General features: G+C 51.4%; 1 protein-coding gene across 2 annotated transcripts; it reads left to right on the forward strand.

Annotated features, from left to right (window-relative positions):
* Positions 1-333: 333 nt before the first annotated feature.
* PRXL2A (peroxiredoxin like 2A) lies at positions 334-24,210 on the forward strand. Of its 2 annotated transcripts, none has more exons than XM_002720973.6 (7): positions 334-451; positions 6,474-6,537; positions 11,524-11,703; positions 13,611-13,702; positions 18,843-18,983; positions 19,622-19,786; positions 23,507-24,210. In XM_002720973.6, exons 3-7 carry the CDS (start codon positions 11,526-11,528, stop codon positions 23,618-23,620), a joined length of 690 nt encoding a protein of 229 aa, XP_002721019.1. In that variant the 5' UTR covers positions 334-451; positions 6,474-6,537; positions 11,524-11,525; the 3' UTR covers positions 23,621-24,210. The 2 variants fall into 2 exon arrangements, with proteins under 2 accessions (XP_002721019.1, XP_008272532.1); XM_008274310.5 differs by lacking the exon at positions 334-451 and adding an exon at positions 5,444-5,669.

Consider the following 24,210-nt stretch of genomic DNA (forward strand, 5'->3'; position numbering starts at 1 on the left):
CAAAGAACTCTTCAATAACAGGCTGCCTACTGGGAGGCGATCACCCTCACACAGGGCTGATGCCTCCAGATCCCCTCGGAACAGCCCAGAGCCCTTCGGCCCCAGGTGGCCTAAGCCAGCCTGCCGCGCAACTAACGGGCCGACAGACTTGAACGTCCCGGAGCCCCTGACTACTGTTAGCTGACCAAGGGTGAAGGCGGGGCCGGAGCTCCGCCCACAGGGGCGGGGCATGGTCACGTGGTCGTGGCGCGGTGGAGGCGCGGCGCGCAGTGCGCAGGCGCGGGGGTTAGCCGCCCCCTGGGGACCCTGGGGGGGGGGGGGCGTTGGTCCCTCAGATCCGGAGAGTGGAGCGAGGGAGAAGGCGGGAGGTTGGGGAGACTTGCAGCTCGTCCCGCGCGCCGGGCTCTGAAGAGCGCTTGACTCCGCGTGGGCGCGGTCCGCCGGGGCGCAGGTGAGAATACTGAAGCAGGGTGGTCGACGGTACGCAGTAGGGGTGCCGAAGTGATGAGGTCCGCCCGCGGCCGCCCGGCTGCACCTGCAAGGCCCCGGTGGCCTAGCTCCTTCCAGGACGGCGCGGTAGTCCGTGAGAAACGCACGCAGGGGTCCGGAGGCCCGAGCCCGGCTGGACACTGATCTGAATGCCTGCCTTCCCAGCCACCGAGCTGCCTGTATCCTTGGGGACAAGGGACTGCCAGGGCCGAGCCCGGGGTGGGCCGGGGGCGGCAGGGTGGCTGGAGGAGAAGGGACGGTTCTAGCTTCCTTCAGACTCTGAGCTGCACCTGTTACCCTCTTCCCCCGCAGGTGGCAAACGCCTGTCTTAAAACAGGAAGAGCCAGGTGTCAGTGTCAGAACTTTGTGCTGAGATCTGGAATGAAAGGATGGACGTCAGTGCTGCTGCAGAGCTGGGAGGGCAGGAGGCGGTGGAACCCTCAGAGGAAGGTTATTAGGCGGGGGTCGCGGCTGAGGAGGGCCGTGCGCAGGGAGCACTCCCGGGAGTCCCCGGACCACACCAGGGCTCAGGTGCAGCTGCTCCCTCTCCCCGGTTCCGTCGCTCCGTGCTGTTTTCCACAGCCCAGACATCTAGAATGAAACTTCGTTTCTTGCTTCTGTTTTTATTTTAGTGTGTTTTCCACTGAGCCTAGCAAATGATTTATGAAAAGAAAGTAATTATTTATGATTTATTTTTGAAAAGCCTTGTCCTGGAGCCACTCTCTAGAGACTTCAGTGCTTCTGGTTTGGCTCAGCCCTGGAGACAGAACTGGGACTCAAAATACAAACTCTGACTCTAAAAGATACTCATTCATCAATTACTCTCTGTTTTGTGTGCATTTAACATTTAGGAGTAATTGATCTAAATATTAGCAAGAATTATGCATCGTACACGCGGCACTCTTTGTAAGTAGCTTACAGAGCATCTCCTATATATTTTATCCTTTGATTCTTACAACTCTGATTTGGAAATCATTCACACTAATGCAAAACAATGCTTTCTTCAGATTCATACAGATTGTAGGAATTAAATTTTAGTTATTCTTGGTCTGCCTTGTCCCATGGCCCCCTCCTTTGTAAGGACGTACCAGTCAGTGGGACCGTTTCGCTCCTTCAGCTTCTGCAAGGGGTACAAGAGGCATTTCTGATGATTCTCTCACCAGCTTTTGTGATGCCAGGAAGGTTTCGTTAGGAGTGGAATACCAGGGCTCCAAGGCCCAGGCTCTGTCCGCATCTCAGACATGAGGCAGCTCTCTGGCCTCTGTGAAGTGTTGAGCAGTAGCTCCAAGTCTCCCTTGGCCAAGGCTTGGGTAACAAGAATATTCACGGGTTCTTTGGAGGGAGCCGGCCTCACTTCTGTGCTCAGTGGCCTCTGGCATAGAAAGATTGAACTGGGCAGTGCTCTTTGCCTCGTGGGGTGCAGGTAGTGCAAAGGGCAGTGTTAGGCTGCTGCAGGGGTAGCATGGGGTGGGCAAACAACACAAACCAGGGTTCCCATCAGACCTAGCATTTCCTCCCAAGAGGCAGGCCGGCATTGAAGCAGCTGGAGAAGTTGCACAGTGTTTCCTTTCTGTTCTGCTTCAGATGTGCTGCCCTCTGGGAGGGTGTGTGTTTCTGAGCAGGCAAAGAGGACAAAGATAACGCTGACTTGCAATTCTGTAGCGCATTGCTGCATCTTCCATTGCTCTCATCCGTTCTCACACCCGGCCTTCAGAGTGCCCTTGTGTTTTCAGAAGACACCAAGGTGGCCGGCGCCACGGCTCACTTGGCTAATGCTCCGCCTGCGGCGCCGGCACACCAGGTTCTAGTCCCTGTCGGGGGGCCAGATTCTGTCCCGGTTGCTCCTCTTCCAGTCCAGCTCTCTGCTGTGGCTTGGGAAGGCAGTGGAGGATGGCGCAAGTGCTTGGGCACCTATACCCGCATGGAGAGACCAGGAGGAGGCACCTGGCTCCTGGCTTCAGATCGGCACAGCGCGCTGGCCACACTGCGCCGGCCATTTGGGGGTGAACCAAAGGAATAGGAAGACCTTTCTCTCCCTCTCTCTCTCTCTAACTCTGCCCGTCAAAAAAAAAAAGACACCAAGGTACAGAAGCTTGAGTGACCTCTCACAGCAAAGAGAGCCGATTCAGGAGTTTCCTGTGTCAGTGCAGTGTCCTTTATGGGCAATACCAGGACTTCCTCTCCATGCTCGTATAACTTGATCAAGAGCAGCTGTTCTGAGTCCAGACAGCAGAGCCTAGAACGGCTGGATCTTTCAGAGGCCTCTGTTGCTTGAGGACCACTTCTCAGAGGAAAAGACCCCTCCCTCTTGGCCCCCCGTGCCTCACCTTGTGCAGTATCTCTGAGTTTCCCAGAAGCTGATGTGTCCTCTGGTTCTCTTTTGAGGATCTGTTCAGAACTTGCTGAATCTGGTATCTGAGGATGGAGGTTAGAGCCAGGCAGACTGTCAGCTGGAGACTTGCAGGTAGAGGAGTGCTCATTCTGAGTGGCTACTTCCACAGTGCTTGAGGATGAGGGTGGGTAAGAGGGTGTCTCCTGTTGTCCATGGGGCCCTGGTGCTGGACTCATCACACTGTGTCCCTGTACTCATCCAGAATTGACAGGGCCTTGTTACTGTGGGTTGGAAAGGGGCAGAATGGCTTCACAGCTGAGTATGGGCATTGTGACCCTTAAGAAAAGATTTGGCTTTGGTGTATGAGCTGCTGGCCAAGGACTGGGCTCGGGACAAGCTGGTGCTCTCTCCCTGCACGGCTCCGCAGGCCCTGCTCTGGAGCTGTGTCGCTCTCAGCTTCCCTGAGGCTCACAGGCAGGCTTCAGGACCCGCAGGACTTCCCTTCCCGGGTCCCAGTCCCCACAGCGATCCAGCCTTAGAGGCCTCTGGCTGGCTGGCTGCTTGGGACTCGAGTATCCAAAACAGGGTAAATGGGTCACGGACAGGAAGTTGGGAGCCACTGACAAGCTGCACTGTCCACATGACCTGGGACTGGCAGGTCCCTTCTCTGGGCCTTCTCCTCATTTACTCACTTCGTAAAGGAGAGGCTGAACTAGAGCTTTGAGAGGAGAAGGGGGAAGGAAGAGAGCAGAGAAGGAAGATGCCATGTGCTTGCCAGCCTGTGCACTGAAGGCCTGGGGCAAGGAGGCTCACCTGCGCCTTTTACCTCTGTGGTCTCCCTTGCCCCTCCTCCCCGTGTGCATCAGGTCAGCTCGTTCTGAGCAGGGAGGGTGCTCTGGGTGGGGCTGGGCAGGTGCACCCTTGCCATTGGGAAGCTGATGCTGCCTCTACTTGTTTCAGACATGAATTGACCCATGATGCTTTGCTTTGTTAAGACTTTATCAGTTCCTGCCCAAAGGCAACTTCTGGAATGGGCCGGAGTCAGACTCAGGGAAGGAAACAAATGGAAGTGTGCACACTCAGGACAGCAGTGGCCTTCTGGACGTTTGGTCCCTGAAGTCACAGTCGCATGGTGCTTTCAAGTCTGTGGGTGTCCCAGCTGCGACAGTGTCATAGAATTTCTAGTTCCTCCCTCTGTACCGGTGAGGAGGCCAGGCTCAGAGCGTATTTCTCAAGGATGTCCGGGAGCCCTGCCAGCCAGCAGAGGAGCTGGATCCGAAACTGAGGTCACGGAAGCCCCAAGCCCGAGTGTTTTCTTCAATACCAAGCTGGCCCTTCCATACTGAGATGAAATGGGATATCTGTAAGTTATTTCTGGCTCTGCCTCACTGGAGTTTAGAGAGTAAAATTCAAATCTCTTCATTAGACATCAAATGTCCATGAATACCAGTGTTGGTGTTAAGTACAGAGGATGTAGGAAAGAATAAGACAACAGTCCCTACCCTCAGATTGTGCACTGTATTGTGGAGAAAGATGTGTAAATAGCTACACAAAGTCTATTTGGTTGTGCAGTATGCAAAAATATGTGTGTGTTTGGACATGCACATATGCTACATAGTATAGACAAGGCTGAGGGACAGTGTTGCTAAGGCTTTTGGAGAGGAGGTGTTATTTGTGTGGGACCTTACAGGTAAGCCAGCATTTGCCTAGTTGGCATGGGGAAAGGAAGGACCTGGGCCACTTGCTGGCCTTGCGCATGGAGTGATCTGGCAAGGAGTGAGGCCTGAGTGGTGGGCCAGAGCTGAGCTGTGCAAGGCCCTGTTGGCTGTGCTGAGTTCAGACTGAGTGCCAGTCTGAAGCCAGGGAAGGATGGGATCAGGTTGGAGAGGTTATGATGGCTCTTGCTCTGGCCATGTCATGGAAAATAAACTACAGAAGTCAAGAGCAAAGCCACCTTCAGTTCTGTGGTTATTGAGATAGGTTAGGCTGGACTTGGCCTCCAGCAGGGAGGTTGAGAAGAGGTAGCCAGCAGCCACATTTTTAGCAATGGGAAGAACTTCTTGGCTGATAAAGTGTGGCCAGTGAGGGTGAAAGAAAAATGAAATGTTACTCTCAGTTTCTGGGTGAGCGTTGGCCAGATGCTTATTGTCTGTCACTGAGCTAGGGAGCTCTGGAGGTCAGTTTTAGACTCAGTGAGACAGAGAGACCTACAAGACCCCCGAGTGGAAACTTTGGGTCAGGAACAGCAGTAGTGACTTGGAAGTCGTTATCAAGGTGGCGGGTGAAGTGCTGAAAAGAGGTGAGGCTCCCAGGAAGGGAGGGTGGGTTGGGAGAAGAAAGAAGGGAGAGCAAAGGTGGTAAAGAAGAGACAGCAGGCCAGGGACCTCCGTGGACCTGTGCTGGGCCTGGGCCAGGGGTGAGGAACTGGCAAGCACACAGGCTGCACAGCAAGCCATGGAGGAAAAGGCTGTTGGACCCCTCTGGTTTCTGTTAGGGTGACACACAGACTATGTTAAGGGCTTCGCTCCATTAGCCTGCATCGGAAAGCTGGCACTTGGGAAATGTTAGAATCTGCATGATTGCAAATGACTCAAAAACCTTTGCTCAACCTTTTGAAGTCCTGGGGGGCCTTGGCAGCTCTCCCTTTGATGTTTTCTGGAGATTGCCTGTTGGCAGCTGAACCCTGGCAGCCCCAGGGTTTCTGGGTGGCCTGGTCCTGCCAGTGGAGTAACAGAGCTTAGGGGCATAGGCGGGACTCCAGAGCCCCACCTCCAGCCTTCCCCTGCTGCCTGCTCTCTGTAGGTCAGTCTCTCTGCCAGCAGGAGCAGGGGTGTGCACGCAGTGGATGGTGAGTGCCTGTTCCCAGCTGTGACTGGTGTAGGGTGAGGGACTGTGTGGGCAGGGGAGCTGCCTGTGCAAAGAAGAGACAGGCTCCCCAAGCTGGAAACGGAACCAGCGAGGTGGTAGTGGGGAGGAATCAAGAATGTCTGGTCTCCAGAGTGAGCTCTTTCTGTTAGAATCACAGGATGTCACTGGAGAGCTTCAAGAGCCTTAGCAAACCGGGGCGGAGAGGGATTGCAAGGGAAAGGGGACCAGACTGGTGTTGCCTCACATGGGGCACCAAATGTCAGGAAAAGGGGGCAGAAATAGAGAGGAGACAGGGGTATGAACTCACAGCCAGACCTCACAGGGCCCAGAACCCAGCAGGCTGGGCTTTTTTGTATATTAGGTGGGCTAATGGTTGGGGTAGGGGCAGTAGGCAGAGGTGAGCTTCTTCATGCAGGTTCTTCAACTTAGCCCCCTCTGCCTTCCAAACCTGGGGAAGAATGCAGGGTGTGAGGCTGAATTGGGATTCAGAGTTAAGGGGTAAATTCTGATTATATCTGCTTTTTGGGCAATGAGCTAGAATGGCTGAGGCGTATGGCTTTGTTCCATCAAGGATCACCCAGCTTGGCCCAGGGAGCCCAGCTGGGCGCCTTCCCTTGCATAGCCATGCTCTCCCCAGAGGAAGGCTACACAGCTGTTGTTTGCTTGGGGCCTTAGCCTGCTTCACCTTGCATGTGGGAGAGGGAGATCAGATAAGGTCGGTAGCAGTGGGGAAAGGCAGTGGGGGGCCGGCCCTTCTGTAAACAACTTTGCTCTTGTCTTTCAGAGAGACTGACCCTGGCCTCCGCGGGACAGAGAGGAGAGGAAAGAGAAGGGACATCTGGTGCGTGGTAAGTTTCCTTTACAGTAAACATGATTTGCTGAACCTGATGACTGAAAGAAACCAAGCTGATCTTCTTAACCATCTTGAAGACTAAAGAGATCTCCCTTGACCTCTAGAAATGCATTTCTGAATGTGTGGGGAGGCAAAGTGTGACAGTAGAAAGACTGAGTTTTGAAGTCGTATTCCTGTTGACCCGGGACCGAGTTGCAGTAGTGCTGCCTCCTGGCTCTGCGACAGTGGGGTTGTGACTGAACTTCTCTGAACCTCGGTGTTGGTAGCTGCAAAACAGGATAATCCCCACATCACAAAGCTGTTGAGCGAATGAAATTAGGCCACAGATGTCAAGTGGCACCGACAGGATCCTGGCTTACTGGCCTCCCTCCCCGTCTAGTCAGTTGTTTTAGAAGTCCCTACTGAAATGCATTCTAATATTTAGACATTAAAGCTTTTCCTACTCTTTTTGTTTTGTTTTTTCAAAGATTTATTTATTTTATTTGAAAGGCAGAGTGACAGAAGGAGACACAAAGAAAGAGAGAGAGAGAGAGACCTTTCATCTGCTGGTTTGCTTGCCAAATTCCCACAACAGCCAGGGCAAGGCCAGGCTGAAGCCAGGAGCCAGGAACTCCAACTGGATCTAAGGGTGGCAGGAATCCACGTAACTTGGGCCATCACCTGCTGCCTCCCTGGTGCATCAGCAGGACACTGGATTGGAAGCAGAGTAGCTGGGACTCAAACCAAGCACCCCCGTATGGGATACAGGCTTCCCAAGCAGCAGCTTAACTTGCTGTAGGGGCCTGGGTGTTAGGAAGAGAGTACAGATTGGCACCAAAATGTTGGGAAAAGAGATGCGGATCAGAGAGGAGGTAGAATACAAATCTACAGCCAGACTGAATGTATTCAGAGAAAATAAATCCACAGAGGTGGGTGGCCAACTGCACTTTGATAGAACACCCAGCAGGAGACCCCAACCCAGGGGCCAGGCCTTTTTACATCTTGGGGGGGGTGGGTAGCAGATGAAGGTGAATTCCTCAGAACTGGTCTGGAACTGGTCTTTCATGTGGCTGCAGGGCCTCCGAACCTGGGGAGGAATGCAGGGAGTGGGGTGTAAAGATAATGGGGTATGAGACCAAATGGAGATTCAAGGGCAAGGGGTACATTCCAACATTATCTCTCTTTGGGGCAATGAGCCAGATGACTGAGGCTTATATCTTTGTGCCATCACCAGGGATGAGGGCCATTGCTACAAAGGGGTGACTCTACTCATGATTTAGGATCACAGCCAAGGGTAGGGCTGGGGCTTGGATAGAATTCACAGGAATTTTGAAACTCAGATCTCCCATGCTATAGCCTTTGGACTTGAGGTAGGAGTGGGGGGCCTTTGGGGCATAGAAATCTTGAGTTTTCAAGGCACCAACATCTGCCCCTAGTCAGCTTGCTGCTTCCTGGGCTTAGTCAGGCCTGCCTCCTGTGCCCTGTACTGGCTTCAAAGCCACCTCCTTCTGAGTGTTTCTCTGGCTGCCCAGACTGGTTCACAGCCCTGCATTGCCATAGCTCCGTGCCCACGCTGCCTCACCTTCCCACTTGCTTTTCAGCTATTTGTGTACCAAGCTGTGTCTCTTTGAGGACTGTGTATCGTTTCACTTTATGTCCTCCCAAATTTCCATTTATTGAACAAGTCAGTGCTGAATAAACGTGTGTGAATAAATGTTGAGTCTTAGTTAAGTTGAACTGCTTTGTGCTCATGAGGGAACAGGCAGAATGCCTGTGGATGAGCAGTGGAGAGATGGGGCCTATTGCATTAAGTTTGCAGGGGTATGTTGAAAGAATATAAAGCTGACCATAAGGGTTCTTGGGCTTGTAGATTACTAAGTCTCAGTGAATCCATCTGTAGGGTTTGCACACTGCTGCAGACATGTTTAGCAGATCTGTGCTGAGATGCCACTCCGTGTACTCTCGCACCATACACACCTGTCAGAAATCCAGGGATGTTTTATATTTTTGGTAAGATTTTTATTTTAGGGGCTGGCGCTGTGCTGCAGTGGGTTAAGCTGCAGCCTGCAGCATTGGCATCCCATATGGGTGCCGGTTCAAGTCCTGGCTGCGCTACTTCTGATCCAGCTCCCTACTAATGTACCTGGGAAAGCAAGGGAAGATGGCCCAAGTGATTGGGTCCCTACACCCATGTGGGAGACCTGGATGAAGCTCCTGGCTTCTGGTTTTGGCCTTGCCCAGCACCAGCCAGTGCAGCCATTTGGATAGTGAACCAATGGGCGGAAGATCTCTCTCTCTGTCTCTCCTTTTCTCTCTGTAACTCTGCCTTTTAAAGAAACATATCTTTAAAAAAAAAAAAAGATAAAATTGTTATTTATTTGAAAGAGCTAGGAGAAAAGGGGAGGGACAGAGAGAGAAAGAGATCTTCATCCATTGACTGGTTCACTCCCCAGATGACCTCAACGGCCAGGGCTGGGCCAGGCTGAAGCCAGGAGTCCGGAATTTCTTCTGGGTCTCCAGTCTGGGTGGCAGAGGCCCAAGAACTTGAGCCGTCTTCCTCTGCTTTCCCAGCACTTTAGCAGGGAACTGGAGCAGAACTGGAGCAGACAGAACTCAAACGGGCACTCATTTGGGATGCCTGCTTCTAAGGCTGTGGCTTAACCCCCTGTAGCCACAACACCCGCCCCCAGGGATGTTTAGAAGTGCGTAATTTTCCTAGGCTCTCTGGAATCTCCTTTTTACAGCATGCTGGTGAGAGCAGTAATTTCCTCCTAATTGTTCTGTGAACTGTAATCTTGTAATGTGTAACTTTGCCACAAAAAAGAATGGGAAGCAGGCCTCCTTCCTGCTTGGCCCGAGAACTGTCGACCATTAAGTTGTCATCTTCATCATTCAATTCTATTGAATTCATCGCAGCACGCATTTGGGCTGTGCCCACTGCATAGCAAAGGTGCACAGTGCTAGCACAGATCTGGAGATTAACGGAGAAGCAGAGTCAGAGGAGAGAAGTCTTACCGTCAAGGCCAATTTGTTAAGCACGGCAGAGGGATCTTCAGTGCGGTTTGGACAGAGGACTGAGGAGGGATAATGAACACCTCTCGGCAGTGAGAGTCAGGTGCAGGCAGAGCATCCGGGGAGGTCTCTTAAGGAGGTGTCTGAGTCTAGAAGAATAGGAGGGAGGGTAGCAGGCAGAGGTGTGGGTTTGGGTCTCTGTCACTATTGCTAACTTGCCACAATGAGCTAACAAGCTGGGGCTTGGGAAGGGCCCAGCGCTCCAAGGCTGGCCTGCCCTCACGGCTGTCCTTGTCGAGTGGCTCAGACACCTGCCAGTCTGGCTGAAGTGCAGCAATGCTTTCTTAGTTCTGATGTGAGGCGTTTCTCTGCCGCCAGTCTACAGACCACGTTCTGGCAGTGAGGTTAGAAGGAGCTCTTCTCCCCCAGCTGGAGTCCTGGTATCAGAAACGCCACAGCAGCACCACTTTCCCCAAAACATACACACAGACCTCCCCACCTTTTTCCTCTTCCTTCATGTGGATGCCAAATTCCTCTTTGTTAAATACTGTTTTCATTTGGTCACCGTCTCACTTGGAAGTTCTCTTATATTTCTGCAATCTGAAATTCCCAGGCTGGCCCACCCCTTCCCTCCAAAAGTCATCACCACAGAGCCAGCCATTCCTCCCCCATCCCACTATGGGGCACCCCCACAGGCCCCTCCATCAGCAGTGATGCGGATTTCCAAACATTAGCTGGATCTTTGGAGAAATTTCTCCTGGCCAGGTCCTGCAGGGGAGAGCTGGATATGAGATGGGGCTGGGCTGAGATTGGAGCTGGTGGGGGTTGGGGGAGCACACATACCCCCAGGCCTGCACCTGGTAGTCCAAGAAGCACCAGAGTCAGCCTGGCTTAGGGAGGAAGGCACCCAGTCCAGTCGAGTCAGATCCTAGATAGCATGCGGGCCAAATGGAAAGATGGGGATAGTGCGTGCTTGTTGGCAGAGTGGGCTTCCTACTGCTATTACAGGAGTGGGCAGCTTCTGGGATTTCCCACGCAGAGACACAAGGCTGCTGACAGGGGCCAGGAACCAGTCACCAGCTGGAAACAAGGCTGGACTCTGACGGACCTGCCAGTCCCCTGCCCTGTGCAAACGTCTGCAGCTCCCGCTCTCTCTGGCGTAGCACCAGCTCTCTCCATCTCGGTTCCCATTCGTTCAGCAGGTATCTGCTTGGTTCTGTTCCCAAAGGAAAATGATGTCAGATTAGATGCAGGTGTTCAACTGTGACTTTCCCTGAGTGGTAGGCTTCAGGGGACATTTGCTTTCTTCCTAACTAGGCTTTTATATGTTGCTTCTTTTCGGTTTGTTTTGTTTTTATTACAAGAACCTCTTTTATTTCTGTAATGAATTAAAAATAAAGATGTTCTCAGTTGGGAGACATTTACTGAAATTGCCTGCTGGGCACTGGCTGTGGGCTTGAAGAATAGAATATGGTCCCTGTTTCTGGGGGATCCTCCTAGGAGCAGCAAAGAAAGGGTGACAGGCCAGCGTTCTAAGTGTCTTCTAGTCACGGAGGAGAACGCTGCCACCCAGAGAGGCAGGAGCTGAACCGCCTGGGCTGTGAGGGACACTCAGGTTTGGATGAGAAGAATGAGGAGACTGTGTGCCCCCAAGGACACAGCCTGGCAGAGCACCACAAAGCTGGGGGCACAGCCTGGGACATGAGTAAGAGGAGTGCCCGAGAAGGTTGTGTTCCTCTGTCGGCGCTCCTGACGCACTCATGAGCTCCTTGTGGCACGAACCTCCCTGTTCTTGACATGGCCCCAGCTCCCCAGCTGTGGTAGCAGCAGGTGCCTTGCAGTCCTTGTTTCTCTATGGCTGCTGGCCACTGCCCCTCCTCTGGCCTCCTGGCCTGCTGGCCGGCTGCCCCGTCAGAGCCTTGGCCGGAGAGATCAGATTCCAGCTGTCCTGTGGAGCAGTAACGTTTTCTTTCTTCCTTTCAATCTCCAGAAATGTCCTTCCTCCAGGACCCAAGTTTCTTCACCATGGGAATGTGGTCCATCGGTGCAGGAGCCCTGGGGGCTGCAGCCGTGGCGCTGCTGCTGGCCAACACAGACATGTTTCTGTCCAAGCCCCAGAAAGCAGCCCTGGAGTACCTGGAGGACATAGACCTGAAAACCCTGGGCAAGGGTAAGTGTGACCCTGCCAGTCTCGGTGTTTCCGAGACTCCAGGATGCAGGCTCGCTGGTTTTCTTTTTCTTTTTTACTGAAAAGGAAATGTAACAACATTAGGAAAAATGTAATAACACTTTTTAGATTACCGGTAATCTCATTACCCTAACACAATGATCATGTTTTGTTTTGGTGTTTTCCTTTCCGTGTTACATTATTATTATATTGTTGTGATCCTGCTGTGTCATTTGACTTTTTCCTAGCAAAAGCATTTTCCACTTTCTATCTTTGTCTCTCTGTGTGGATAAATTGCTCCATAGTAAAGTCGCACGATTGTTTCCTCAAGCAGCCTTTCCAAGGAGTGGGCTGAGGAATTTGGGGCTTATGGGACCTTCGAGAGAACAGGAGTTCTCAAGACAAATAAGAAACACTGTTCCTGTTCCGTGTTCCTGATGCTCAGCTTGGGGGCCTGGCACACAGTAGGGACTTGTTATTGAAATGAGGGGTCTCTGGATTGCTCCTGACATCAATATGGCCAGCTCCTGGGTGTGCTGAAGCAGCAGCACACAGGAAAGCTCAGTGGGGCTTCAGTCACGCTGACAGGTGGCAGGGGAGGTTGGTGAATGTTGGGATTCGCTGACTGGTGGGCTCCAGGTTAGCCCCCAGATGGAAGTGATCAGCATCTTCTCAGAAAGTGAGGAGGCTTATCAAAGGCAGGTGGGAGTGTGGCGTGCGGATTCATGGCAGGTCACGTTGGTAAGACACTGAGCAGAGACCTCTCCAGCTCTGCACCCAGAATGTTCCAATCTCACTTGATTAAAGACAGTCTCCCCCCTCTTACCCGCCCCGCACACACACATGGAGCATCCTACAGAGGCATGGATTGCTTTGGGAAATATTAAGGGGACAAGGGTTCATACTTCCTGATCCCTCACCAGCTCTCATCCCAGACACTGGAGTGAGCACACCATAGTTGCTTTTTCTTGCTCTCTGCAATCCAAAATGGAGCTATTTAGATAACCACTTTTTTTTTTTTTTTAAGACAGGCAGAGTTAGTGAGAGAGAGACAGAGAGAAAGGTCTTCCTTTTGCCGTTGGTTCACCCCACAAATGGCCCCTACAGCCAGCGCACTGGGCCAATCCAGAGCCAGGAGCCAGGAGCTTCCCCCAGGTCTCCCACATGAGTGCAGGGGCCCAAGGACTTGGGCCATCTTCCACTGCTTTCCCAGGCCACAGCAGAGAGCTGGATTGGAAGTGGAGCAGCCAGGACTCGAACTGGCACCCATATGGGATGCCAGCACTGCAGACCAGGGCTTTAACCCAGTGTGCCACAGCATTGCCCCTTAGATACCCACACCTTACACGTGAGAAAATGAGGTCCAAAGAGGAAGAATAGCTGGCCTGGGGCCACATGGCTGGATTTCAGAATCAGTCTGAGCTTTTCAGCCGGGCCTGGGCTGCAGCATTGCACCATCCCAGAGCGCTTCCTCACTACAGGTCTTCTTCCCTCCTGCGAATAACATGGCCCGTGTAATGATTTCCTTTGATTCCTTTGAGTATGCTTGTAAGAGTGATGTTTCTTTGGTCACAGTACAAGACTTTTTCAGTTGTAGCCATGCTTCTGCCCTGAAGGATTATTACAATGTCCAAAGACCAGAATAAATAATACCCATTTTCCCCAAAATGTCCCAGTTTGCAAATAGATTTTTATGGGGGAAGAGAGTGTGGGATTCTCAAGATGAATATTGTCTGTGTTCCCTGTTTGCCTTCTCCCACGTGTGGAACGCCTGTCCAGGTCCTCTCCTAGGCCTCGTTTCTGACCTCGGCTTGGCTCAGCGTGGTTCATGACTGCCCAGTGGCTAGGGCAGGGGTGTACAGAGCTGGACTGGGCTAGGACATCATAAATTTCCTTTTCTTCTTCCTCAGAACCAAGGACTTTCAAAGCAAAGGAGCTCTGGGAAAAGAATGGAGCCGTGATTATGGCAGTACGGAGGCCGGGCTGCTTCCTCTGTCGAGAGGTGGGTGCGTCTGGAAATCTGTTCAGAGAAAAGGATCCTGGCGAGTGGGAGCCAGTGCATTTGCAGCCAGGGCCGAAGAACCATAGGCTCACTTTCCCTTTTACCAGCACTGATCTGTGCTCTGTCATTTGCTGTAGGAATTTCTTTTGACTTATGCTCTGTGTCTGGTTTTTAACAACTTGCCATCCCCACTAAGGTTAGCAATGCGTCTGACTTTCCTTTGGAACTCTCAAGGCTTTCATCTTGGGCTGTACCCTCTGGGTCCTGGACTAGCTTCCATTTAATCAAGAACAGCAGCAGAGTCCAAGTCCACGTTGCTACTGGTCAGCACAGACGCATGCTTGCCGAAATGAGGGGGCTGGGTTTCCCCTATACCAGCATGGTCAGCTCCTGACTGTGCTGAAGCTGCAGCATGACAGAGAAGCTCTTCAAAACCTGTCTTTAGAGCCGGCGCCATGGCTCAATAGGCTAATCCTCCACCATGCGGCGCCAGCACACCGGGTTCTAGTCCTGGTCGGGGTGCCAGATTCTGTCCCGGTTGTCCCTCTTCCAGGCCAGCTCTCTGCTGTGGCCAGGGAGTGCAGTGGAGGATGGCCCAAGTCCTTGGGCCCTGCACCCGCATGGGAGACCAGGATAAGCACCTGGCTCCTGCCTTCGGATCAGCGCAAGGGTGAACCAATGGCAAAAGGAAGACCTTTCTCTCTGTCTCTCTCTCTCACTGTCCACTCTGCCTGTCAAAAAAAAAAAAAAAAAAAAAAAAAACAGACCTGCCTACACGCCTCTTCTCAGAGACCCACCTGGAGTGCATCGTGGACAGCTGAGACCACGCACTCCAACGTGGTAGCCCTGCCTTCTCGCCAAGTGCTCTCAGTGTCACATCTGGAGCTCAGTGGGCTCAGTCCTGCTGATAAGTGACAGGAGAGTTTGGGGAACACTGGGGCTCCCTGACTGGCTTCCCCATGCTAGACTTCCTGTCTAGCAAGTGAGGAAGCTTATCAAGGGAAGGGAGGAGTGTGACTGTGATTTTTTTATAACCTTTTTTTAAAATTTTTTTTAAAAAATATTTATTTTATTTATTTAAAAGATAGAGTTACAGAGAGAGGTAGAGCCAGAGAGAGAGAGAGAGCGGTCTTCCATTCCCCTGGTTCACTCTGCAAATGACTGGAATGGCCAGAGCTGAGGTGATCCCAAGCCAGGAGTCAGGAGCTTCTTCCACGTCTCCCACGTGGGTGCAGAGGCCCAAGGACTTGGGCCATCTTCTACTGCTTTCCCAGTCCATAGCAGAGAGCTGGATCGGAAGTGGAACAGCCGGGACTTGAACTGGTGCTGATATGGGATGCCAGCACTGTAGGCCAGGACTTTAACCCACTGTGCCACAGTGTCATCCCTAAAGGTTTCTTTATTTATGTATTTGAAAGGAAGAGTGACACAGAGAAGGAGAGGCAGAAAGAAGGAAATATTTCATCAGCTGGTTCATTCCCCAGAAGGCTGCAATAGCCAGGGCTGGGCCAGACCAAAGCCAGGAACCAGGAACTCCCTCCAGGTCTCCCATATGGGTGTCAGGAACTCAGATACTTGGGCCATTATCTGCTGCTTTCCCAGGCACATAAGCAGGAAACTGGATCAGAAGTGAAGTACTAGGGACTCAAACTAGCACTCTGATATGGGATATGGGCATTCCAAGTGGCATCTTAATGTACTGTGCCACAACTCCTGTTCTGTGTGGTTTTTAAAATATATATATTTTTTATTATTTATTTATATGAGAGGCACAGAGACAGAGAAAGTGTCCATCCACTGGTTAATCCCCAAGTGTCTACAACAACTGGGGCTGGGCCAAAGCCTGAGCCAGGAGTTTCATCTAGGTCTCTCACATGGGTACAGGGCCCCAAGGACTTGGGTCATCTGTTGCTTTCCCAGGAATACTAGGAAGGAGCTGGATTGGAAGTGGAGCAGCCAGGACTCAAACTGGCACCAATTTGGGATGGGGTGTTACAGGCACAGCTTAGCCTGTTAATGCCACAGTGCCAAGCCTGAGACTCGGACCTCTTTATTGGTGTCTCAACCTCTAAGTTAAATGTCTGTCCCAGAAGTGTGATTGTTGAAGCACAAAATGCTAATGTTAGGGAACACTGTGGTTACCTGCATCCGACGTATCCCTTTATAGATGGGTAAATCAGGGGCCAGTGTGGTTTGATGGCCTGCCGAGTTGGTAGCAGAAAACCTGTGTTTGCAATCACCATCGCACTTAGAACAAACTGGAAATGACAGTGCTGCTTCTCATGTAGTGGTGTTGGCCCTGTCCTGGTGGTCATCATCATCCTTCCGGTTGTGCTCCTTAACCCTGGGGCATGGCCCTTCAGCCTGGCTAATCTCACCCCTGCTTGTGTGGTTGCACTGGGGAAGACTCTGTTCCTTTGCTGAGTGCATGCAAAGCCGTACACTATGCTGCCCTCGCGGCACTTTGGTGCCTGTGAACTCATGAGGTCCTCACCATGTCCCTTGAAAAACAGCTGGCTGTCCTTACTCTCATTTTCCAGGGGAGGAAACTGACAAAGCCAAACTGCTTGAGGAAGTGAGTTAGTTATTTCATCGCCTGCTATAGCAAATTCTCGCAAGCTCGGTGGCTCTCATTTATCTTACAACCGTGGAGGGAGTGGAATCTGGTCTCGTCTCTCTGGAGCCTGTGGAGGAGAACCCCTCGGTCGGTCACCCTCAGCTTCCAGAGGCCACCTGTGCTCGCTGGCTCACACCCCTCCTCCATTTGTGAAGCCCGCCATGCCTGTTCAGGTCTTCCTCCTGCTGCGTCACTCTGACACTGCCTCCCCTGCCTCCCTGTTCTGCCCTTAAGGAGCCTGATGACTATATCCAGTTCCCTGAGAAAATCCAGGTTAATCTCCTTATTTTATGGTCAGTTGATGAGCAACTGTAACTTCATGGTCTTAATTCCATTTTACCATGTAACAGAACAGGTTCACAGATTCCAGGAATTAGGACACGGATGTCGGTTAAGGCCGCCACGAGAGGTGGGGCTTTAAACTTAAGGGCTTTGTTTCCAGAACTGTGGTGCCTCCTGACTCCAACATGGAATGCTGTTTGATTTGATTGCTGGAGGCTGTCGAAACCCAGAAGGTTCCAAGGGTACTATCTCTCCCTAATTATAACCTGCTTGCCTCTACACTGGCCTGTGCCCTGGCAGAGCAGTTTTGGAAACTTGGGTGGGTGGCAGTCGGAGTTATTTTGAGTGGCTCAGGGAGGAGCTGCATGACTCAGTTTCTACTTCATGGCTTGGACAGTGCTACAGGCAGTGCAGAGAGCCCAGGAAAAGTGAGTCAGGAGACCTGCTGTCCTCAAACAGGTGGTCTGTGCCCTCCCGACGCTGCAGTCCTCTTTGCTCTAGGCAAACTGCTGCTCACCCTGAGATGCCAAGTACAATCAGTTCTGTTGTGTTAGCTATTATTTTTTCCTATTCTGGAAAGTGAAATGTGGTTACCATTGTATAGCAGCGTATTTGTGTTGAAGACAGTGGGTCGGGGCTGGCGCTGTGGTGCAGTGGGTTAACGCCCTGGCCTGAAGCGCCGGTATCCCAAGTGGGCACCGGTTCTAGTCCCAGCTGCCCCTCTTCCAATCCAGCTCTCTGCTATGGCCTAGGAAAGCAGCAGAAGATGGCCCAAGTCCTTGGGCCCCTGCATCCACATGGGAGACCCAGAAGAAGCTCCTGGCTCCTGGCTTCGGATAGGCCCAGCTCCGGCCGTTGTGGCCATCTGGGGAGTGAAAAAGTGGATGGAAAACCTTTCTCTGTCTAGCTGCCTCTCCTTCTCTCTCTGTGAAACTCTAAATTTCAAGTAAAATTTTAAAAAATGTTAAAAAAAAACACAGTGAGTCACATTGAAAAGGGATTCCTGTTGATTCTTTAATTCATTTTTTTAAATTGTGTTTGTCTCTTGTTCATCTTTTTTTTTTTTTTTTTTTAAGATTTACTTATTTATTTGAGAGGCAGAGTTACACACAGAGAGAGGGAAAGACAAAGAGATCTTCCATCTGCTGGTTCACTCCCCAAATGGCCACAATGGATGGAGATGAGCCAATCCAAAGCCAGGATCCAGGAGCCCCTTCCAGGTCTCCCACATGGGTGCAGGGGCCCAAGTGCTTGGGCCATCTTCTACTGCTTTCCCAGGCCATTAGCAGGGAGCTGGATCAGAAGTGGAGCAGCTGGGACTTGAACCTATGTGGGATGCTGACACCACAGGCTAAGGCTTAACCTACTATGCCACAACACCAGCCCCAATTCTTTAATTCTGACACCAAATGTGAATGAAGGAGCTTTATCACAACTCACGCAACTTCATTTATTCATCAGCATACAGTTCATGGAGGGCCAAGGCCGTCTGTGGCTCTCAGCTGCATTCTCCCCACTGTCCACCAATGTTCAAATCTCCACTTGGTATTTAGTTCCAGCCATGTTTTAGGCACTGAGGGGTCCAAAGAAATGGAAGACGTAGCCTTTTAACTATAAGCTGCTTTGGGGAATTTGAGTGGCAGCACTCAAATTAGTGGTAACACACAGATGTCACCCAGCAGGGTGAGTAGAATATGCACAGACGAGTAGAGCCTTGCTGCAGACTGCACTAGCTAGGCAGATGATTTTAGAGCGAGGATGCTTTTCAGAGGGTAGCATGTGAGCTGGAGATAAAGGGAAGATTACTGCAAAGGGAGGGAGCTGACTGGGCCAGAGTGTGGAGGCCAGCATCGTTCACCTGGCCCTAGTGCAGTGTGTCTGCTGGGTCCTTGTGCCAGTTGGCTGTAGTGCAGGGGAGAGGATGGGGTACGAGCAATGTGGAGCAGGAGTGGAGGAGGTGTTTGGTGCCACCTCTTGGTTGTGGCTGCTCCCTCAGCTGAAGTAGGGACACACGCGGCTGGAGCCTCGCCTCTAATTCCCACTGTGAAGGAGACAAGAATCGGAGACCTGATACCTTATTCTGAGACCCAGTGCCCAGCTGGGACAGGCAAGCGCTGGGTCACCGGGGCATGAGCTGTTTCTGGGTTCTGTACCAGCCATGCTCTGGGCCCATGGGGGAGGTGGGTTGTTGGCCACCGGGGCCCAGCAGTTCGCGTCCCTCAGCCTCCCTGCCTCCCGCAGGAAGCTGCAGACCTGTCTTCCCTGAAGCCCAAGTTGGATGAGCTGGGCGTCCCCCTGTACGCAGTGGTGAAGGAGGACATCAGGAGTGAGGTGAAGAACTTCCAGCCTTATTTCAAAGGAGAGATCTTCCTGGATGAAAAGGTGTGTGTGCTGTGAGCTGGTGGGGCCAGGCCCAGCAGTGGAGAGCTGGGCGGTTCAGGGTACGTCTGGTCTGGAGCTGGAGGCCGAGCTCTCCTGCAGTGGCCCTGGATATCAGAGGCTTTCCCAGGCCTGAGCGGAGCACGACCAGCCAGTTGAAAGGTGAACTCTGTTATTCCTGAAGCCCTTCCTGCCGTGTGACCCAGGAGGGCAGGAAGTAGCTGACACCCCATCAGGTCCCTGCCTCCCAATGCAAGTAGGGGCCGTGGCACCAATCCCCATCCGTCAATTCATTGCAGCTATATTTCTTCCCCTCTGCTCTGCATCTGCAGAGTGTAGCACTGTTCCCACTCTGCCAGGCTCAAGAACAAGTGAGAAGCTGAGTCTAGGGGGCTGCAAATCTGCCTCCCTAGATTGGGACTGCCTTGAGGGTGGAAGATGGACCCGGCAGGGTTCTCTGTTTCCTTGGGCAGTTGAGAGTGGTGCTGGGTGGAGGCTGTGTGTATTGGGTGGGGGAGAAGGCACCAACCAGCATGCTTCAGGTCTTTGCCAGAGAACAGATGCTCTGCTGGGAACTTTTCCTCCCTGGGGCAGCCAGGGCTATAGACACTCATTTAGAGTCTGTCTTTCTCACCCTGTAGAAAAGGTTCTATGGTCCACAAAAGCGGAAGATGCTGTTTATGGGATTTGTCCGTCTGGGAGTGTGGTACAGCTTTTTCCGGGCTTGGAATGGTGGCTTCTCTGGAAATCTGGAAGGCGAAGGCGTCATACTTGGGGGAGTCTTTGTGATGGGATCAGGAAAACAGGTAAGTTTATATGTGTTTGAAAAGCAGAGAGAAAGACCACGATCTTCCATCTGCTGATTCACCCCCCAGATGCCTCTATCAGCAAGGGCAAGGCCCAGCAGAAGCCGGGATCCAGGCACTCTAGCCTGGGTGGCAGGGACCTAAGTACTTGGGTCATCACGCACTACTTTTCCAGGGGCATTAGCAGGGAGCTGGATGAGTACATGGAGTAGTGGGGACCCGCCCCCCCTGCACCACAGTGTTTACTTGTGGGTGTTGCAGTGTCTTTTAGCTGGGGCCACAAACCTGGAGCCAGGAGATTGACTTTGCTTATCTGAGCAGTCCCAGCCTTTCCTCCAGAAGTCCAGGGAACACGAGAAGGGGATGGGAGGGCAATTGTCATGTATCCCACAGCTGCCCTCTGCTGGCACCGTGCAGCTGGATCCACTCACTCACCATGGTCCTGTCACAATTGTGCAGACAGGGAACTTGGGACCGAGGGGATAAGCGACTGCACCAAGGACCACAGCTCATCCTTGGCACTGCTGGGGCCTCCATCCAGGTTTTCTGACTTCAAGTTTTGTTTTCTGTTCTTGAACAAGAGTATTATTTTCATTCTGCTTATGAACTTAACTCTGGTGGAGTGTCCACAGGTCATCAAGAATGGATGATAAAAGTGAAGAGGAGGCCGGCGCTACAGCTCACTAGGCTAATCCTCCGCCTGCGGCGCCAGCACCCCGGTTCTAGTCCCGGTTGGGGCGCCGGATTCTGTCCCGGTTGCTCCTCTTCCAGTCCAGCTCTCTTCTGGGGCCTGGGAAGGCAGTGGAGGATGGCCCTAGTGCTTGGGCCCTGCACCCGCATGGGAGACCAGGAGGAAGCCCCTGGCTCCTGGCTTTGGATCCACACAGCGCTCCGGCCATAGCACCCATTTGGGGGGTGAACCAACGAAAAGGAAAACCTTTCTCTCTGTTTCTCTCTCTCTCTCACTGTCTAACTCTGCCTGTCAGGAAAAAAAAAAAAAGGTGAAGAAGAAGGAAGGATTAAAAGAGGCCTAGTCAGGGAAAGTGGCAAGGAAATATCGGGGAGACTGTGCTTTTTCCAGTGAGGGCCTTGGTGTCAGGGCTGCCCCAGGAGAGGTAACTGACCCCCTGCAGACAGGCTGGGGCAGAGTGGGTGGAGGCAGGGCATGGCACATGCACCTGCAGACCAGACTTGTCCCTGCATATTAGCACGTGTAGAGAGTATTTGCTTCCTGGAGAAAGACGGGATTGGTCTGCATTGTTGGCTCTCACTTATAATATTGGTAACCATATACTGTGCCCAACTTGGGAGGAATAAAAGTGAGAGTGGAAATCCCAGGGTTGTAGTCATTATTTCTGATCTCTTCCTTTTACACTGTACTAACTGCTCACTCTTAGCTGTATTAGAACTTAGTATAAATGGTGTCTGATTTAACACAAACCTACTAGCTGTTTTTCTGGAAAATATTTTACGATGTTGTCGTGATAATGGCTCCTGTGTGCGCCAGCCTCATTCCAGGTGCTCATCTACGTGGTCTGCCTTTCTCAACCAACTGTGGGGTATTAGGTGTTTTTATTCCAATCTCTAGGTAAAAAACGGGCCTCAAGATGTGAAAGAAATCAGCCAGAGACACACAGCTAGTGAGCAGAACAGTGGCAGTAACTCAAACGGCTCCAGCTCCAGAGACCCAGCCCTGGCCCTGCCCGAAGCCTGTCTTCAGAGGGGGTTCCAGTAACCCCTTCCAAAGGCTCTTACACCTGGACAGGCCACTTCTCTGGAGGGTTGCCCATCCTCTCCCCACTTTGGCTTGTGGGGTTTCTTCCTGTGGCCTCTAGGGCAGGGCTTGGCACACCTGCCAGCCTTCTCTTGCCTGGCGATGCTGACTCATCTGGTGCTCATGGGCCTGGCTGGCACGTTCCTGGCGTTGCTAGGTGTGTTGTTTGGTTTTGTTGTTACTCCCTGGGGCTCTGGCCTTCACCCTCCCTGGTGGAGAGTCGACTGGGCCCACTGAGCATCAGGACTTAACTCAGTTCTTCTTGGGAGTAGGGTTTTGCGGTCTCACAGTGCCAGGTGCCAGTCAGTGATGATTTTCTTTGTGATAACATTCTTGAAGTCATTCTTAATTTAAAGATGTGTGTGCAATAGAAATTTGAGGACAGTGGAACAGTAGAAACTAGGGAGAGCCATCCAATGGATACCTAAAGGAACAGATCTAAGAAGGCTTTTGTTTTAGAATGTGGTAGCTTGTGAAGCTAGATTTTTTTCCCATTTAGAGGTATATTGTGAGCATTTTAATACATTCATACATATCATAATTCTCAATATTTTTATACCACATTATGCTTTATTGAGATCTACTTCCCTGTGCTTGCTACACTGTGGTGGGGCTTTTTACTTATTTTTTTTTAATTTTTGAAATTTTCTAAATAATGATACACTGTATTTACAGATTTTTATTTTTTAAAAAAATTTTATTTATTTACTTGAGAGGTAGAGTTATTCAGAGAGGGAGAGACAGAGAGTGAGATCTTCCATCTGCTGATTCACTCCCCAATTGGCTGCAATGGCCAGAGCTGGACTGATCCCAAGCCAGGATCCAGGAGCTTCTTCCAGGTCCCCCACATGGGTGCAATGGACCAACCACTTGGGCCATCTTCCACTGCTTTCCCAGGTCATCAGCAGAGAGTTGGATTGGAAGTAGAGTATCTAGGACTTGAACTGGCTCCCATTTGGAATGCCTGCACTGCAGGTGGAGGCGTAGTCCACTATACCACAGTGCCAGCTCCCAGATTTTAATTTTTAATTTGAGTTCCTGGATGTAATAGGCCAAAGAACTCTTCAACCAGGATTCCTTGATGCTGATCTTACATGCATTATTTTTATCACTTTTGCCACTGTAGGGGAGTATAGCAGTAGCCTGCATCTTAGTGCCTCAGAAGTGTGTGGCCTCTGGTTTCTTTCTTTCTTTTTTTTCTTAAAGCATTATTTTATTTATTTGAAAGACAAAGTTACAGAGAGAAGTAGAGCCAGAGAGAGAGAGAGGTTTTCCATCTGCTGGTTCACTCCCCAAATGACCACAACGGCCAGAGCTGCACCAATACTAAGCCAGGAGCCAGGAAACTCTTCCAGGTCTCCCACGCGGGTGCAGGGGCTCAAGGAGTTGGGCCATCTTCCACTGCTTTCACAGGCCATAGCAGAGAGCTGGACTGGAAGTGGAGCAGCCGGGACTAGAACCGGCACCCATATAGGATGCCAGCGCTGCAGGCTGGTGCTTTAACCTGCTGCGCTACAGCGCTGGCCCCAGGCCTCTGGTTTCTTAGGAAGATCTTTTTCAGAAGGTTTCCAATACCTGACCCTTAAACTCCGTTTCTACACCATCTTTTCTGCATTACCTTTGTTCTGTTCTTTTCACCTAGAATAGTCTTTTACCTGTGTCTCCACCCTTGTCGACAGCCTGGTTGCCTTCCAGGCTTCATCAGCTATGAAGCCTGCCTCTGATGTCCTTGTCTCGGTTAATCTCGTCCGACTTCCTGCTCCCGAAGTGCTGTCTGCACAGTCCAGATGCTGTGCCGGGGCCTTCCTGGTCCTACTTTTCGCTGAAAGACTGAACTCCATACAGGCCAGATTCTGATCGGTGTTATCTGCTGCCCAAGCTCGGGGCTTGGAAGGCCAGTGTCTCTGGCGTCAGGAGGACTGATGCTCCTGCTTGTTTCCTTTTAGGGCGTTCTTCTTGAGCACCGGGAAAAAGAATTCGGAGACAAAGTAAACCTACCTTCTGTGCTGGAAGCTGCCAAGAAGATCACATCCCAGACCTCGGCCTCTGAGAAAAAATGATCCCGAGAAACCAGCCAGCTCAGGATGCCTCTGGGCACTTGTGCTCCCTGGCTGGGCTGTGTTTCCACACGTGCCCCTCAGTAGTCGGAAGCCCACTGACACCGCACTCTCAGTATGGTTATTAACGTATTTTAATATTACTGTATCCTGTTGAGACCCAGTAAGGCAAAATAGCCCCTAAAGAAGACTGACAGAGACCTAAGGAATTAGCGAGGGTTCTTTAAGCTGAAACTTAGAAAGTACGAGGCTAGCTGTTGATTGCTGTACCTCATCACGAAAGGATGTGACATTTGAATGCTGTTATTTGAAAAGATTTTTCATTTTCATGTTGTCAAAAATCTGAGAGAAGTTGATGATTGGCTTGAAGATTAGAGAACATTAGGTTCCAGGCTTGTGCATTTTCTATTAATGATTTGTGGTATGATAACAGAGTGGTACTCTTATAAAAGAACTGATGTGTGATGGGATAGTTTGGTAAGGGTAAATTACAAAGTGGAATCTCTGGTTTCCTCGTCTTCCATTCTAACCTCAGAGATTTGTTCTAGACAAAAATGATCATCTCTGGCTCTAATAAAATTATGTATCAGAAA

The sequence above is a fragment of the Oryctolagus cuniculus genome, chromosome 15 (genome assembly GCF_051225735.1).
Source record: "Oryctolagus cuniculus isolate XC-2025 breed Fujian yellow rabbit chromosome 15, ASM5122573v1, whole genome shotgun sequence".
NCBI classification, from domain to species: Eukaryota; Metazoa; Chordata; class Mammalia; order Lagomorpha; family Leporidae; genus Oryctolagus; species Oryctolagus cuniculus.

Excerpts from the sequence above, each read along its gene's own strand:
- PRXL2A (XM_002720973.6), top strand. The coding sequence starts at position 11,526 with ATGTCCTTCCTCCAGGACCCAAGTTTCTTCACCATGGGAATGTGGTCC. Across the intron at positions 13,703-18,842 it reads GCTGCTTCCTCTGTCGAGAG|GAAGCTGCAGACCTGTCTTC; the intron begins GTGGGTGCGTCT and ends TGCCTCCCGCAG. Across the intron at positions 18,984-19,621 it reads AGATCTTCCTGGATGAAAAG|AAAAGGTTCTATGGTCCACA; the intron begins GTGTGTGTGCTG and ends CTCACCCTGTAG.